Here is an 18,719-nt window from a genome sequence, read left to right as displayed (position 1 = left end):
AAAACAGCCATTTGTGTCAAATATAACACATTCCAATCACAGTCTTCCAGAATTACATTCAGCTCTGTCCATCAATTTCGATCACCACAACCTTTTGCAGTTTGTCTTCACGCTCCAAAATGACCGCTGTATCCTTTTTGGTATGACATTCTTACCTCTAGCAGCACCTCTTTATTTCTGTCTGCCATCTCAGAGGTTTCTTTCTTCCCCAGAAGATAGTTCTGTAACAAAAGTTTAATATTTCTATAGGCATTCTGAAATCAAGTCAAATGGCATTTCTTGTTTACTTCTGTGTAGCAGCAAGAACAAAACGCTGTACACTAATTGAAACTGTCAGACTGCTAAATAATACATCAAAGTAACTTATAATCACCTTGACCAGAAATATCAATCAGTCCATACTCTTACCTAACAGCCTCATAACATTATCCTGCCTTTCCACGGATCAAACTCTGTTACAATGCATCCAGAAATAAAAATACTATAAACTTGTAAATACCACAACAAAAATATCAAAAACCCCCAGAGATGTGTTACATACTGTCATATGTTCAAAGAAGCACACATAGAAACAAGGTACTTCTTTCCACCTTGGTCTGAGTTTTGCTGAACAGAAATATTTATTTTCACAAAGAATTACTAAATTAAATACTTGTCTACTTCTTAAATGGAACTTAATTATGCACAGGCACCATATCTTATTAAATAAGTTATTTACTCTTATTCAGTTTGGAAGAGACTGAGACAATGAAAAACATCTTCCTAACCCCTGGCTCTAGTACAGAAAAAAAAAAAACCCAAATATTCACAAAGTTTTGCCAGTTCAATATTTTAAAGCAAGGAGAAATATTTGGTTTATGCTGGTACCTCACTCCTGTGACAGTGCCTACTATATGTACTGATAGTAATCCTATCATCTACAAACTTTTTAAAAGAACACAGAGATTTGGTGCTTCAGTGCAAAGCACTTGCATAAGACCTGGTTTTTCAATCTTGCTTAAAAATAAATAAAATCAAGTAAACTGATGTCCCATAGGACAAACATGCAAAACTGATCTGCAGTTTAAATCCAATAAATTAGCAATAGATGCCATACAGACATCAAAATAATCTATCAACTCAAAAGGGAATAAATTTTACAACAATCTATCAACTCAAAAGGACCAAGTGATATTACAGAGAGAGATCAAGTGAATCGTCAATGCAAATTCTTCAAAGAGCCACCTTCTGATTTTCTGTTTCTTTTCCTCCACTCCCCTTCAGTTTCTTTTCCTTCACTTCCCTACGGAAGTGCTGCCAGATACCAGGTGTGTAGCTACTATTTGAGAGAAGAGAGGTCTTTGAGGCCATTTGAGAGGAAAAGGGGCCTTTGGTTTCTTAGCCAGGGAGCAGAAACACACAGAGGCAGGTCTCAGCTTCCACAGGAAGGGACACATGCTCTCTTCACTTGCCACTTGACCATGGAGTAGCTATTCTCTTCGATTTTGTCTTCCCCTTCTTGCCAGCACAAAGCACAGTGGAGAGACATTACTATTAACAATATCTGTCAACACCTTTCTTGCATATTTACATAATTGAGCAGCACTAAGTATGGGTGTAAATCCCTGGAAACTGCCTGGCTTCATGTACATTAAAACTACTAACAAACACATTAAGCAAACAGATTGCTTCAGCTCATGGCTGTCTCTTAAGAATTTACTTTGTGCCAACAACACTGTGGATGTACACAGTGCTGAAGTGTTAAGTTACCTGGCATTTTAACACATACAAGTACCAAAATGAAAGTATGGAGATGAATGCTACCAAAGAAGCAAGAAACTGCAATCAGCCAATACATTCAGCACGAATCTCAGCTTACCTGTGGATTCTTGAAAAGTGCGTATTTCTCTATACGTTCTACGAACATTAGTTTGTTTTGACTATCTCTTGTCCAGTTCAGGAGATTTTCAACTAAATTTTCATGATCTTCAAAGATCCTTTCTGCAGCAATAACAAGTGAGCAAAGATATTGGAATCTGTTGCATTTTGTCATTTCTGAGAGACAAGGCATATATGCAGAGAAAACAGAGTTCAAGATCTCTTATAATGGGGAAGAATTTTATGCTAAGAGACTAAAAGAACTTTGTCCACTTCCACACGTCTGGTTTAATTTTTTTACATCCAGTCACTCAACATGGACTTCCCTTATCTTCAGGTTTATAATTCCATTGACATAGGAAATGTTTTTATTTTTTTTTTATCTGAGGCCTCCCATCCCACAGGAACACTGCAGACTCAAATGATAACATTTTAAAGTTTATGAACACAAATAAGAAGGTTATCACATTTATGTGTTTTCTGGTCTACACAATTCCCAGAGGAATGGATCAGGCAGCATTTTTGGCACGAAACTTGTTTCTGCATCCTCAATGACTATCTCACTCATAAAATATCAAAAAGTGGGCAATGACCAGAAGGAAAACAAAAGGCTTCTGAAATGCGGAATACCCATGGCTAGTAGGGGTATTGTAAAGAAGTCTGAAAGCTGACACTGTCTACTTCTATGATCTCTGTTGATAAATGATGTATCAACGACAGCTTCCAAGAACGTCAGTTCTCAGTCAAAGCTCTGAGTTTTGACTCTCCACTGAAAAACTTACCACTAGTGCACTAGCACTTCAGAATACTGAAAATAGACAAAAGAGAGCAGAGTAAAGAAAAAGACAAAAATTTACTGAAATGGTAGAAAATAGCTGAAAATCCTCCTGAAAATAAAATAATAAGAAATCTTTGGGAAACCACCAGACCAACTTTCGCATCCTTTAAACACATGGAAATAGAATCTAGCTGTTTACAATTTGTTCCTTCTTCACATAGGCCACACAGTGACATTTCAGGAAATTAATTTTTTCAGAATCGTCTGGGACCTGCCTGACCTGTCAATTGCACCTGAAAGTAGAACACTGTTTTTTTCCCCACAAAATCAATTCTTACAGAGTGTATGTGGCTCACATTTTGTATATGGCTCATCACAGCCTAGAAGCTATTGCTAATGAAGACCCAGATGACACATTAACATCTTAGTGTGAGTGCAACAAAATGTCATCTACAGGGAGTGTCAGATGGCAACACATTATATGCCGTCTCTGAGGTCTTTCTAAGAAGCTTCTGAGTTACAATTCATGGCTTCCATCAAGCTCTATAACAACACGGCAACAATGCCTTCCAATAAAGTAAAAAAGTCATTACCTAACAGAAGAATAAAACAAAAAAGCTTCAGATGACTATGTTACAAAGGTTTACATCTCACTACAGCTTCATTAGTGAAATTGGATAGCTTTCAAAACGTATCAGCTCTCATTACAAGAGCACAGTTTACTGAACTTTTAAGTTTTTGAGCCCAGTAAGATAATGGTTTTCATGCGATAGGTAGAAGATTCAAAGAATATCCTGTCAGCCCACAACAACCATTTGGCATGGTTGTTGTCTATAAAATAGACAAGGTTTCACCAAAAGAGAGGAAACAATAACTTTCACTGTAATTTGAAATCAAGGTATTTGGCTTCACTTCTCTGTTTGTCTTTAATCCAAGCCAATAGGGAAGATGCACCTTACCCATTCCCCTTATTTTCCATTAAGATGCTATATGCTTTGGTTAAATAAACAATGTGGTATGTGCAATGAAGTGCAAAGGTGTTCTAAGTGCTTTTAGAGGAATACTGTTAATTGCATTAAGATATTTAACAGGAAAAAATCTAGATAGCTTTATGCAACAGGAGTTATTAGGATCAGTTCAAAATACTATTTATGAAGAGGAAGAAGCATAGTAAGGTTTTTTTTATCTCTTACTTCTTTCTTCTGTGAAGAACACATCAAAACCAAGAGGCTCAGTGACCACACATTAGTAAGATTTCTACATCACACCACAGAATTTAGCCATGCTTTTAACATAAAAGAAATAATTTTCAGATCATTCTGAAACAAGGTCAATCATGAGCTTTATTACATGAAATAGCATTTACTACATTAATGAACAGGGAGATGAACATTATGAAGACAAGTATTTAAATCATTCTGAGGATGTAGACTAGCACTGTATCAATGACTAAGAATTAGAAATGCTTATAATTATTACTTACCCATTTGCAATTCAGATATAGTTTCCACCAATGACCAGTCTAAACTGTAGCCACAATGTGACTTATCCATCAGATTGTCTAATACTTGTCTTACTGTTTGCCTCTCATCCACCATCATTGTTTTTGAGCTGTCATCCGACATATGGACTCTGATCACCAACTGTTAAGCAGAAAAATCAAGAAAACAAAAAGAAGGATTAATCTACCACATTTTGAATAAAAATAAGGTTTCTAGGGTCTTGTTTATTCTTTTAAGGTTTTCTTACAGTAGCATGAAGTTCAATCAAAACATTCCCTCAAAATGTAGGAAGTCATAAATAATGGCTAGATATTTTTATCACATACACCTAACAAGACACTGTTCTCCTTCAGCATATGAAAGTAAATATAAAGGTCTTTCCAACACAATGAGAAAGTCCCTCAGTTGTGTGTTAAGAAGGAAAAAAAAAGCCTTCCTGCCAAAGTGTCCTGTTCTGATATTAAAGTGTCTTTCGGACAATACCGAGGTGGAACAAACAGACACAGAGCTCTGCACAAGCTTACAAAGAATCAGAATTTTTCATATGTGCAGTTTGAGCTTTTTGCTTGCTTCCTACGGTATTTCTAAAAATGGTCATTATGTAAACAATACAGCAATACAAATCCTTTTCTGGGGAAAATGAAGCAGTAGTGTGAAAAAATCTGCTTTTAAAACAAAATGGCTTTTCATAGGCATTTTAAAGAGGTCACTGTCCAGAAACCAAAATTCATTTTTTTTTAAACGAATCAAAAGACTTAAGGCAACAGATTCTTTTTGCTATTCAGTATTATTTCCATTTTTACATCTTGTTCAGGTGGAAAAGATAAAGCCTACTAGCTGTAATACACTGGTTGACTAGTTAATTTCCTGTCTTCCAGCCAAGACAGTTTTTGATCTACAATTAATGCGAAAGGCATTTTAAGCTACTGAAAAACTCGTCATAAAATAAAAGTGCTAAATTTTAAGGGCACCCTATATTCTTTGACAGTACATCAAGTAATGGCAGTAGACTTTCTCCATTTGGTAACCTCTGTCTTTAGCCTGGAATACTTCTCTTCCATTTAACACTGGCAAATCCTGCTATACGTAATAGGAAAGGGCTTGTCAAGAAAAGGCTGTGAAGAAAACAGGCACAAATTTTAACCGTAACTGCAGACTGTACAAGAAGAATCTCAGGAGGCTGGACCTTGATTTCAGCTCTGGGTGGAAATTGATGAAATCTTCCCAAAGAGCACTAGCTGAAAAACAAGCTATTCCTTAAGTAAAACATAATGCTCTTCCACATCCTAGCATTTTCCTAATTATGTCCACTCTAGATGGGAAAGCAAATTACCACTGAAGATTAGAACACCACAGTGCTCTTATTTTATAAACCCAACTTACAGGTAAGAGACACAAATGAAATTTGCCTGCATTTTCCAGGTTAAAAAAAAAAAAAAAAAAAAAAGGAACTTATAAATTGGTATAAATAACTTACCTTTTTCACTTGTGCTTCTTTAATCTTCTCTAATGCAACCCTAATCTTCTCAGCTTTCAGTTTAGCAGCCTGTTCCTCCTAGGGGGACACAACACACAAACCAGTTAACACAAACTTCAGGTTTCAGTGGGTTTGAGGCTACCATGCTTTAAAACCTGAACTGAATTGCTGATTTGTTCAACTATAAATCTCCAGCTATTTCTTAGTGATGATGAAAACTATTGGCTTTTAAGACAAAAAGTGTTCCTATCTCATATTTAGAGATACAACTGCCATTAACTCCAACATAACATACTGGAGGTATGTATTTTGTGTAGGTATTTGGTCTGTACTGTAAATAGCTTTACGCTATGAAATATTTTAGCATACTATACATTTACAGTCATAGGTCAGGACAATACATATTCAACAAGAATATACAACGGAGTACACCAATAGATTTTTGGTTGATCAACATAAAACACAAATAGCATGCCAAGAAGTATCTGAATTTAAAAGCACACAGAAAGCACAGAAACAAATCTTAGAACTAGGATTCCACACTACATGCATTAGTTTGAAAGATTTTAAGCTGTTAAATCTGCTTGCAGTAAGATGTTTGAACACTCACTTTGTCCTTACTAAATCCAACCTCTAATTCTCCTTGTTTCAAGTATTCTAAGACACAAAACAAATAAGCATTCTTTTGCACTTCAACATAATCTATTTTTATTACAATTGGAAATACATTAAAAATTCTTAGCTTAAAGCTATTTGTTGATGCTGAAGAAAACTGTGACTTTTTAAGACTAGCAATAAAACTTTTTAAATTCTGAAGATTATAGCTATTTCTGTTGAAATTGCACTTGAAACATGCAGCTAAAAAAAGCAACCATTGTTTTGAAAATGTCGTATGCAATTTTCAGACTTTGAAAATCTTAAACTGCGGATCTTCATTTTGATTAATATCTAAAACCATCATAATTACTTTTACAAGTCTATTAGAAACCATGGAAATCTTTTCCAAAATATTCAGTATCCTTAAAAAAGAATAATTAATATTTTTACCAGAGCCTGAGTACCACATCCCATCATAACATCCAGCATGCTATAAACATTTAGTTCTCTATTGCTTTTTTCTATGAATGTAATTCATAGTTTCTTTACCATGTGTTTAGATGCTTGCTTTTCTTGTAAAAGTCAATATTCAGTTATTCTGAAATCCACAGAGTTCAAGTTTTTGACTTCTCAATAAATTACTAATGTTCATACCAACTGCTAAAGAACGTTCCCTTGCTATTTATTGCACTCTTAGTAGCTTGTGGTCCTTCACATCTGTGACCATCCTGTGCACCAGAAAAAACATCAGCTGGACACACCAGTATGCTGCCTCATGAGAAATGTAATTCTTTCCAATAAAATGAACCAGTAAGTTGACACGAGCAGAAATAACGTGAGCCTGAAACCTTATCTGAGCACTGAATTACCCAGGAACATTGCTTTTACTAGTCAGCAGGGAGCTACAGCTTTTTATTCACAATTGCAATGGCGTCCTATAGCTTAGAAAGGTTAAATCAGATTAGCATTCCATGAAAAACAAACCATGCCACGATAACAACAATCTTTTAGTCTTCCTACTCCTTAACATTAACCATTTCAATGTGTAGAAATAGACTGTTACTAAGATATGAGCCTTTACAGCACCAAGCCAGACGGGGCTTGAAGCACTTGGACACCGCTCTCAGGCACATGGGGTGACTCCTGCGGGTGTCCTGTGCAGGGCCAGCGGTTGGACTTGATGACCCTTGTGAGTCCCTTCCAACTGAGCTTATTCTGTGGAAGACTTGGAAGTTTGTAGAAGTGATGCTATGTGCATGCTCATCATGAAGTCAGTAAAGCAAAAGACTCATTTATCACATATTTGGAGAAACTGCAATTCACAGTTTTGAAAAGCTGCTCATTAACCCAATCAGCACGATTTTCCAGCCCATTTCACTGCACATCAGTGCAAAGCACCAGGAGCTCTGCCCTCCACAGCACACAGGCAGCAACACAGGGCAAGGAACAAGCAGCTGTGGCCTCTCATATACCTGTGCCAATACAGCTCAAATATCTTTGGTGACCTCAAAGTTTATTCCCTAAAATGCTTTTGAGAAGTCATAAATATGTAGACCAAAGAAGATTTTAAGGACTCAGTATTTTAATGTGTACCAATTACTTTTACTTTCCTACTCAATTCAATGTCCAGAGATTAAGATTCCTTATACTTTATATTAGAGTTTAACAAAATCAAATTAAAAAACCCCTCTAAACAAAACAGAATTGCAATTACCAAAATAAGAACTGGTTTCAACCAGTAACAAATTATAAAAAGAGGTCTGAATTTACTAACTTGAAAACAAAGCAAGAATTTGAAATTTCTGAAAGCATATAGTTGTCAAAGATTTTAAGTTATTTTGATAAGCTCAGGCCACTGCTGCCATCACTGCTGATGTGGCAAATGATGTTTCATGGGAGAAGGAGGAAGAACTATGTATTTTGATTCCTTAATCAAATAATTTAATAATTCCCCAAAACTCACAACCATGTATTCTGTTTCTCTCCTAATGGCCCAAGAAAGCAGTGCCCTGCCCACCAAAGCCACCCAAGAGCAGCACTTAGACACAAGCACAGACTCTCTCCGCCCCCTGTACATGAAAGCAACACAGCTTCTATCCAGCAGGAAGCAGGTGCTGTCCATCAGCTTGTACTAATAGGCTAACACCACTTTCACTGCACAGGGAGACAGGTGACTGCAACTCTAGTCACGTATTTCAATGCCACCAACTAACACGGCCAGCACATCCAGCCCAACCACATCTAACTCAGGCATTTATTTCCCCTTTGCTAGCAAATACTGGCAACAGTGCCAGGAGTTGCTGAAGGGTTATAAAGATGCAGGTAAATGGCAGGACTGCTGTGCTGTCACAGCTTCACAGGCAGAACAGACAATGTCAGCCCCTGCTATGGCCATGAACCTGCCTCCTCTGCACAGCATCACTGCTCACAGGACACTCACACACAGCTCCATCACAGACTGATCTGGAGAACTGACTCAGCAGGCAAAATTCAGCAGAATCCATTCCCTGGTTAGACTGTTTTTACAGGCACAGGCAAGCCTTGGAAACACAAAACATAATGGAGAGCCACTTTCACCTTTGGCAGGAAAAGGATACTCTCTTGTAACAGCAGTACGCATCACTGTCAAACTGCCACAAATTCCTCACTTTGACAGGACTATTCTGGGACTACTGTTATACTTGCATTTTGAAGCTTTGAGCTAAGATTACTTTTGGTTATATTTAATGTATATTAGTCTGAATATTAATCTCATTAATGAAGTTTTTCTGTTGATTGCTTTAATTTATTATTAAAAAGAACACTAGAACAATAGTGTATGTGATCATCACTAAAAGCAAAGGTGTGAATATTAAGAGCAGCTCTTCTGTATTTCCTGATAAACTCATTATGACAAGCAGAATACTCCTACCCTAAAAATGTGCTGCAGTCATGGCACTGTCCATTTATAAACAGTGACCTTGTGTTTACAGCAGTATTTCACAGTCATTCTCAAAACATGTTTATTGCTTTTCTTCTCATAATAACTCTATACCACCTCTATCTGGGTAAAGCAGAAAGGGAAGCAAGACATGAGTATGTGAAAGCTCACTGAATGTGTGTGTGCACTCATCCTGGTGAAGGGGTTCACCCTCCCTCAGACTCACCACACATTCCCTCCTTCTGCCTTCCCAGTTTAGTACAGACCTTTCTATACCTCTGGAATATTCCTGTCATTGTCACCATATTGCATTATGCTACTAAATATGGAAATGGCTGTGAAGTGGTACTATTGTTTTAGGAGCTGTGTCAGAGAATTATTCACCTGAAAAGGTCTCATATTACAATGTTACTACACTTGGGTAGTGACATATTTTTCCTTTGTTTTACTTTGTTCACCATTCACAAACTATTTCCTATTAGAAGCCTAACTCAGACACAGAAGATGGCTTCTGAACAGAAAGCAGTAGTTACATTTTAAATGTATCTCAATGTCACACTGGCTCTTGTCACAACTTCCCACAGAAGGGATCCTCTTCCCCACAGTCTGTAAGGGCAAAGAAGGCCCCATATCACTAAGGAAGATGCTGAAAAGTCCCTGCATCTGGTATTGACCTCTCAGGTGCACCACTGGTTAACGGCTCCAAGCAGACTTGTGCCCTTTTGAAGTTATGCTTCAAGTTATGGCAGAACAGAACCTTAATCAGCAGAGACATGCATTCTGCTGTCTGCCTGAAAGACTACTCAGACTAGATTTGACAAAGCTGGTGGCGATGAAATAAAAAATCCACAGGAATTTCACTGGCTCGTCATGCCTTGAAGCAACCATCTGCACTGCATTATCATCCACCTGCCTCTGAACAGGGCCTGCCCAGTAAACAGCTCCAGGCCAGGCTTCTCACCAGGGCAAACAGTTATACAAGAAACGGGACTGCGACAGGGACCAGGAGAAAAACAGTAAAGAGGGGAAGAAACCCAAAGAAACCAGGTGGAAGAACAGGCCCTAGAAACCACAGTAAGGAAGTCTGAGAGTGGAAAGTTGACTACAATGTAACAGACTGACAAGGAGTTTTAGTCAGACAAAAAGCTCAAGGGATATGAGGAACAGGGCAGAAAGAGTTCAGAACATTGGCTGATTTATCTAACACTGCAACTACAATAGATTAATATAAATAATATATAAATTATGTTTTTATTATAATGACCAATATATAAAATGTTGTTAGTGTAATAAAAAATACAAAAGGTCACATTAAAATTACACAGGACATCACAAATGCCTCAGAAAGCTTTTAGATTGTCCTTACAGCAATTGATTTCTAATCTGCAAAGAATGTATTTTTAAACTGCATTAATAAACCCCAAATCTTAAACAGATGCTTAATTCAAGAATGAGCACATCTTCACCAGAGTGGCCTAAGATGCATGAAGCCAACATCACAACTGATTTAATCAAAAGTCTGATGGAATCACAGTGTGCAGGAACCAATATCTACAAACCAACAGAATGAACATCCATATGCAAAATTTTTGTCTTTCAGGTCAACAAGAAAAGAAAAATTAAATACCTGTTATTTGGGAAGAAAAGGCATAACATGGTCCCTTTACCTCCAGAAGCTGACATACTATCTGAATCATTACTTCAATAAATCACTATCACCTGTCTCCCTGAATGTCGTTTCAGCTTCACATGCATCACAACAGTAGAAGAAATGCTCACTTCAAAGTCCAGCATGTTACATTTCTATTTTCATGGCCAAAACTGAGATGTATTTGACCCTTAGTATTCTTAAAATTATTCGCATGTACTCTAATTTCACAGTACTAAGCTTAGTTTTCAATATTCACGATAGGGAAAAAAGTGTGCAGATTTGACAATAAAGCTACATTGCTTTATTTTCAATATTCAATAACTTACTTTACAGATATGCTTTCACTTCTTTCTGTTTTCAAACAAAGGTTTGAATGCTGCATGAACAGTAATACCTCAAATTATATTTAAAAATGAAGACATCAAAACAAATACATAATTTTCTGTGCTGAGATCTGTCCTATGCTGAGAGAGGAACTGTATCTGTGAATGTTTGTGATGCAGAAGAGATCCACTCCATGGCTAGAATTCTACAATTAATTAGATTAGCAGAGGACAAAAATGGTTCTAGTCTCCATGTAAGATGCAGACATACCAGAGAAGGGGAACAAGCAGAAACAGGTAAAGACAGAAACAGTTTGACACACCAAGGACACCAGCAAAGACCTGCAATAGATCCAACAGTCAAATGATCTAACACCTTGGTATAAGGGAATGTCCCATTTCTTGGGACTGCTTCACTCACAGAGAGGCCTATCCAATGTTACAGCAAGTTGAAAAGATGTAAGCAGCAAAGTGGACTTCCATTACATCATTTTGCTACAGGTATTTCTGCTTGCAGGAGGTCAGGAGGGAGCCAGTAAGTTCCACTCCAGGCCTGTGTGCTCAGGAGTCAGAAGCAGAAGGCACTGAGACTATACTGAGACAGACAAGCTGCCAATATCACACTCAGAAAATCAGAAGGCTCACCAAAAGCACCTGAATCAAAGAGCTATGAAGCCTAATTAGCCAACACAGATTTAAAAATACAAACATTTCATTTTGGAGTATATTAGAATGCTTAAAGGAGCTACTCTATGGTCATATGACACAAAGGGATCGTTTAATGCACTTTTTAAAATTCAGTTCCTGTATGGTAACTAACACTCATCCCACATATAAACAACCAGAAGGGCGGATCTGAAGACACATGGAGATGAAAGAAAATTTCTGGTTTCTGTTTGTGCCATGACTGTCAAGCTACTTGCAATCAAGCCAATTGCTGTTTTGGTGGCTGTTTGCTTTCTTGAGCAGTGCAGGGGGACCAAGAGCTACTGGGGGTGGGTCAAGGCAGAGGTATGGACCTAAAATTTAAGCAAAACAATCACAAGAGAAGAAAATTACTTGCTTTTGGGTGTTTGTACACCTCTGGAAGACAGCCTGAAAATCTGTTGTCAAGATACATGCTGAGCATTTTGAGAAGGATATTAAGGTATTTAAGAAAAAAGCAGTACACTAGTTCTAAATTTTTACTGCTTAATACAGACTACTTATGCCCAGAGGAAATGATCCTTACTGCTTTGAGATCACCAAATTGCATTTTGTTACTTCAGGCTTGTCTGAGGTATCTCCACTAGAATGTCTGTAAATTAAAAAAAAAACCCATAGAAATGGTTTTACAGTTTGTATTAGCATCAGAGACACCTCCCACTTCAGTTACCAAATATTCAAAGTTCTGAGCTACATGAAGCTTTCATCCCAGCCTGTATTTTCATCCAAGATATATAGCTTACTCCATCCCTTGCCCTCTAGTTTCAAAAGGAAATACATATAAAAGACATAATTCTTAGCAAATTCAATGAAAATCTGTGACCTCTTAGTACATTACTGATCTCTTTCCTGTAAAGAAAATGAATTTATAATCAAGATTCGTACATACCTGGCTCATTAGACCACTGTCTTACTAGGATATTCTCCCCTGACATTACATTCAGTCAACATTCAAGATGTTATAACAAATATGCCATTACTTACTAGTTTGTCTTCAATACAGCAAGAGAACTTATTTTAAGGCCACAAATGGCTTTTAAAACTACTAAACTTTCCCACATATTTTTCACAGGTAGATTCTTTTTTTTTTGAACTAGCAAATGGCAACAGGAACGAAAGAACTAGCTCAGTACATATCCTTTCCAACTAAGGCCTTTTACCTGCTAATATGGCTATTAAGTATTTGTCAAGAACTTGAACACTTGGATAAATCTGCAGAAACAAACAATACAGCCTTTAAAAGCACCTTGGACAATCAGGAGAATCGTGTAAGCAAATGCAGAAGTTCCTGGGAAGGGCAGGGGTGGAAAAGCATAGCACACACCAAAAGCATTCTTTCTACATAGAAATAGTCACATACAGTAGAAAGAAGCATCATCACCTTGGTCAGCAAATGAGAAGGCTTTCCTGCAATGTTTCTCAGAAGAAGGGAGGTTTCCCTGTCCAAATAGGAGTGCTTGTGCAGAAAGAAAGAGAAAGAACATAGGTCAAAGGAAGTCAGTATAGTAATTTTATGGTGTCTTGATTACAGAAGACAAAGCAGAGTTTAAAAGAAAAAACCCCTACATCATCGCTTTTTTCCCCTCCCATAAAAACATGAACATTCCCAAACACTACAAGCCTGATACACTGATGTAAAAAAAAAATTGTGCTAATAGAAGACACTGTTTTAATCTTCTCCTGTACAAAATGTCACACAATAGAATTAAGAAAACTTTTGCTTACCTGCCACTGGTTTCCTTTCTGCAAGAGAAAACTTATTTGTAAAGACATTTAGAATTATAAAAGTAAGGAAATACGCTCTTACAATGTTTTTCAAAATCCTGTCCAGTCTTCTAAAACCAAACATTCTACTTCCACTACACAAACACAGAGCCACTATAAACTGGTCATCTGGGAGACATCCTGGTTTTATGCTTTCTACATGGGTTGCTCCTTCATTCTTAATAAAGAAAGACATTACCACAACGACAAACCAACCTGTATTAAAATTCATGTCCTTTTTTTTAAAGGACTTAAGTCTCTCTTCTTTTGTATAGTCCAAATTATAAAATTACAAATCCCATGCTTCTCTTGGGAAGATAAATCAGCAGATTTATTTTCATCTCTTTTCAAAATGGGAAGCAAAATCAGTAGAGGGCAAGCAAACCATAGAGAAAGACAGCAATCAGTTAATGATAGATCCCCGAATGATTATCTTCTCCGGCACCTGCTACAGGCAAAACCATCATCATGCAGCAATTTGCAGACCACAGAGTCCAGTCTGCTATGGAAGTTAGACTAGTACTCTGGCACTTAACAAGAGCATTTAAAAGACTTAAAGGAGCATGAAGTAAATCTCCTATGTTCAACCACCATCCTGCAAGTTTTGCCCCATGTGGTTACAATTATCTCGGCCTTATTTGTTTCAGTGCTATACAGAACAAGGCATATCAACTACACATGCTTACTATACTTTTGTTTAGTAATTAGCAATATAGAATCCCACCTCTTCTTCAGTGCCATGGTAAGGTATAGTCTGAAAAAAGATGAAGAGTCTATGTCTACAGCTTCATGCAAGGCATGAATATCAAATATCAAATAATTTAGTGAATACAGTTCCTGCAGGGAGAGTTCACTTAATGTGACTGCCACATGCTGTGATGAGCAATTAAGGATCTCAATGAGGCTTTAAAAGTTACACCTCAGAAAAGACTCTATGCAGCATTTGAAGTTAAACCCAGGCTCCAGCCAAAGCTCTACCTGCGTATTTAGCCACTAACACAGACACAACTTATGTTACAGAGTTAATTAAGATTTTTCTGCTTGCATATTAATTAGTCTGTATTTACATCGTATGTTTTAGATGCACAGCAGTGCTGCCTAGTTCAAGCCATACTGTTGAGGGTTTGTAAAACTTAGTATAATTATTTATAGTCATACTTAATTGTATCCTGTCTTACACAGAGGCTCTAACTTCCCACAGAGTCAGTTTAGGATGGTCTCATTACAACATATTGCTACACAACTTCCAGAATAAAATGGTTAGCTCAATCCAAACCCCAAAAGTATAAAAATCCAGTGACAAGTTCAAGGAAATTCTTTTACAAGTTTCTTCACAGAGTTCTTATCAGTCATCACGGACTCTGATTAATACAGATCACTTTCTTGGTGAATGGAGCAGAGCAGCAGAAGGAACATTACAATGTACACTTGCAGCCTCTTCCTTAGAGTTTAGTCACCTTCTGTCTTAGCCTGTAAGTCAACAATAGTGTCAGGATAAAGAAAGGATATTGAATCTCTCCTTAAAGAAAATACTATTTGCTGGAGAGTATTTCACCTACAGGGAAGCTCAAGGTAGGCCAATTAACCTTCTTCCTCTTTTGGTCATTTTGGCTGCTGGTATCTTGCATTTGACTACATTCTCTCCACTACGGAACTACTATCCAAAAATGGGAATGCCATATCCTTCTTACAACATAATAGCCACTTGAAACTTTGATAATGATATTTTACGGGACTAGGGGTTGGCCAGTAAAATGTGGAACACCAGTGTGATGACAACTACCTATATGAATTGGAGGTGCAGAGCTAACATGCCTAGGAAGGCAACAGCTTTTTCCAGACATTTTTTGTGCATGGCTTCTTCCTACCCTTTAACAAGTTCTGCAGTACTGCATATACCCAAAAGTTAGAATGAGCAGAAGTAGCAAAGCAATCCGAAAGCCCGAGTTGTAGAAATTACAGCTCAGCTAAATAGTAAAAGCACATAAGACTTTAAATATTTGACATACACAAGCCAGTAGATGAATTAATTCATTTTAAAACAATGCGTTTCTTTCACAATCCAGTTTTAAAGCATTTAGTCTATTACAAAGAAAGACTTCAGCTCAAACATCAAGCTTTGAGGTAAACAGATGTTGCTCCTAGAATATTCCATTGTTGAGGGGAAGATAAATATTTTATTAGTTTTGTCTAGATAGTACAATCACAATGGCCCACACAAAGGATCTAAATAGCCCAGTCTTCCTCTCTACTTAAGGCCTTGAAATACATATCAAAGCTCTGACAATATAAATACCCGATCTTGCCAAACAAATTAACCTACTTTTCTGCCCCAAGTACTTCACTAGACTAAAAAGAACTGTAATGACATCCAGGAAAACCAAAACGTTAATTACTCCTAGAGAGACATTTTTAGCCTTCCACCATGAAAAGCACCTGTTCTTCCACCTGCTCCAATCACAACAAGAACTCAAGTTCTACCAAGAAAGTTGTCTCTCCCCCAGTGCCTCACCTTAGATTTACCTAGGGTATAAAACCAATTCCATGAACTAGTATGCGTCCCTCCCACTCCTGCAGTGCCATGCATTTTTCTATCCTGCTGCAGTAAGCTGACTGCTTCTCCAGTACAAGGCCACCATTTCTCATAGGGGCTATTTTCAGTTTAAAGGGGTTTTTCAAATTGTCCCACAACCAGAATTAAATGTGGCTGGAAAATAAAAGTAGTCTGCAACACAATGGAACCATCAAAATTGTCACAGCTTCAGAGAAGACAAAACCATGCAGTCATTTATACTAAGCATGAAATTGTAGAAGAAGCAGACTGTAACAGTGCTGGAAGAGTATTTAACTCCTGCAGTCACTAAATACTCAGTGCAGCTAATTCAATATGAATAACACCAAGTCAAAAGAATCGATGCCTAATTTACCAAATTCTTTGAAAGATCACATATCTCTAGGTCAGCAGTCAGGGAGGCAAACACAAAGAGCATACAACACGTGCACAGTCTAAAGCTGCCTACAGTTGTTTACTTCTAGTAGATGTTGGGTTTTTTTTAAGTTGCATATTTTATTTGTAGTATAGCTTTCTTGAAATGCAGCCATTAGTAACAGCCATACTTTGTTATAAGTTTTTGTATGAAATTATATGCTGCAAATGCAGTACAAATGGAACAGCTTGTTAGATATTTCTATTATATGTATAAAATACACTTAACATTCACTTAACAGACACTAGCAGATGCTAAAATCTTCTACTAAAGGGGGATCTATCTGTCACTAAAAGAATTTTAAAACCAACATTTATACCTTGATATTTTAAATGATTGTTAGGAAGCCAGACTTCACTCAGGATTCCCAGTTAATCCAGCATCACTACTTCTCAGGCAGAACTCAAACCACCACAGGCTCAGTGTGCATCCAGGAAGGAAAAAGCGATGGGCTCTAAGAGGACTCTTAAGAGCAAAACCACATTTCCTTTTGTCACGTGGAATCTGTCAATATAAATCTTGCTACAAGACTTCACCCCAGGAAGCTGGGAAAGGCAGTAACACTGTAGCCCAATACTCCTTCGGTTCCTTTCTTTATATAATCTTTAAAAATACTCTTCTTTCCCTAAACACGCAAAGATGAAGCCTACCAACAGGTACCAAATATGTTCACAACTTTTTTGTGCCAAAATCACTTCTTTTGGAGACAAAACCACAATATAAAGGAAGCTATTCACTTCTTGGTTTAGTCCTTCCTCATAATATGGAACAGACTTCAAACTAAATTGCAGGAATTCAACCTAGTTTAAAAACTTGAACATTGAAAAATAATGAAAGAAAACTTACCAAAGCCAGGAAAACCATTTTACACCATGTAGAGGCAGCCAATGATGACTGGTTTGAACTGTGTCATATTTTAACTTCTAAATGCAATTATTCTAAATAATACTGAAAACCACAGGGATGTTTAATAATAAAAAATCCTCAAAATACTAAAAAAAGATGTGCAACTGGAAAAGTAACTTTCTATAAAATTAAATGTATACCTTTCTCAAGGGAAGCCAAAACAGCCGTGCACAAAAATATTTTGTGCAAAAACAATTTTGCTTACAAAAATTCAGATATGACGATGAAAATATCTGAAGTAACAAAACCAAGTAAATAAGGCTACTAATGTTTCTGTAACAAACTTTAGCTGCTGAGGATAATCAACAACATAGAAAACTAGATTTGAGTAAAGTTAGCTTTAACACCTAAGAGTTCTACACTCTATTAGGTCAGAAAAATTAATAGTGTTCATGTGCAGTTCATTTAGCAAAGCCTTGATATTTTTAAGAACATGGGCTGAAGTTTTGTTCCAAACTATGTTTTGGACATCAAAGATTTCCTACATCCTTTCTTTGAAGACAAATGTAACATCCACTACCTTCAGATCAAAATACCAGACGTTATTGGTCTGGTATGGACCAGCTGTTGAAAATTGCCTTTCAGTGTTTTCAGGAAACTCAACACAGTACTTAAATTCACAGCAGCTGCTTATACCAGAGTGCTTTTTCAATACTAAAATAATTCTATACCCACCACAAATCCTATACCTACAAAGCATATTTTGCTAGACATGATAGAACAAATGGGCTACCAGGAAAATGAAAATACCTTTCAGATTTTTAGAATATCATTTGTTGCATTAACCTAAACAACCAGTAATGCCCTACATGGCCAAACCCTCAAGATTTCTCTCACCTATTATCCTTGTCAGTTCCATTAATATTCACTGGGTTGTTTTATTTCTTGAGATTAAGAGGTTTTGAGCTGAAAGTCAGTTTCAAAAGAACGCCAAAACTAAATGATTTCTAAACTATCATTGAATTACCAAGCATATTAGGTCTATTTTTTACAGCCAATAAGTGATGGCTGAATTTTAAGAAAAGTGTTTAAGAAGAGGTGACAAACTGAGCTGTCTGGCTAAGGTCTGAAGCACAGAGGCCATGTAGCCCATCTTGACATGGTAGCAGCCCACTGGTTGACAAGTAAGATGCTGTTTTATACATGGCCTCCCTTCTGCAATTCCACTTGCATATTTTTGCAAAATCTGAACCCTGATCTATTTTCTTGTTATGTTTGATTGTCATGTCATACAGAAAAGTGGGATCAATTT

General features: G+C 37.0%; 1 protein-coding gene across 2 annotated transcripts in view; it reads right to left on the bottom strand.

Annotated features, from left to right (window-relative positions):
- Positions 1 to 18,719, bottom strand: part of RAPH1 (Ras association (RalGDS/AF-6) and pleckstrin homology domains 1) — an 87,816-nt gene that overhangs the window by 20,390 nt on the left and 48,707 nt on the right. Inside the window, exons 5-9 of one of the 2 annotated variants that reach the window (XM_066322665.1) lie at positions 13,192 to 13,266; positions 5,615 to 5,692; positions 4,119 to 4,278; positions 1,859 to 1,980; positions 156 to 221 (exon numbers count right to left, since the gene is read on the bottom strand). In XM_066322665.1, the coding sequence (XP_066178762.1) occupies positions 156 to 221; positions 1,859 to 1,980; positions 4,119 to 4,278; positions 5,615 to 5,692; positions 13,192 to 13,266 (501 nt within the window). The remainder of the gene's footprint in view (positions 1 to 155; positions 222 to 1,858; positions 1,981 to 4,118; positions 4,279 to 5,614; positions 5,693 to 13,191; positions 13,267 to 18,719) is intronic. The other variant, XM_066322667.1, reaches the window with a different exon arrangement.

This window comes from Sylvia atricapilla, chromosome 7 (assembly GCF_009819655.1).
Source record: "Sylvia atricapilla isolate bSylAtr1 chromosome 7, bSylAtr1.pri, whole genome shotgun sequence".
In the NCBI taxonomy this organism is placed as follows: domain Eukaryota; kingdom Metazoa; phylum Chordata; class Aves; order Passeriformes; family Sylviidae; genus Sylvia; species Sylvia atricapilla.
Note: the sequence above shows the minus strand (reverse complement) of the source record. Positions and strands in the feature narration are given on the sequence as shown.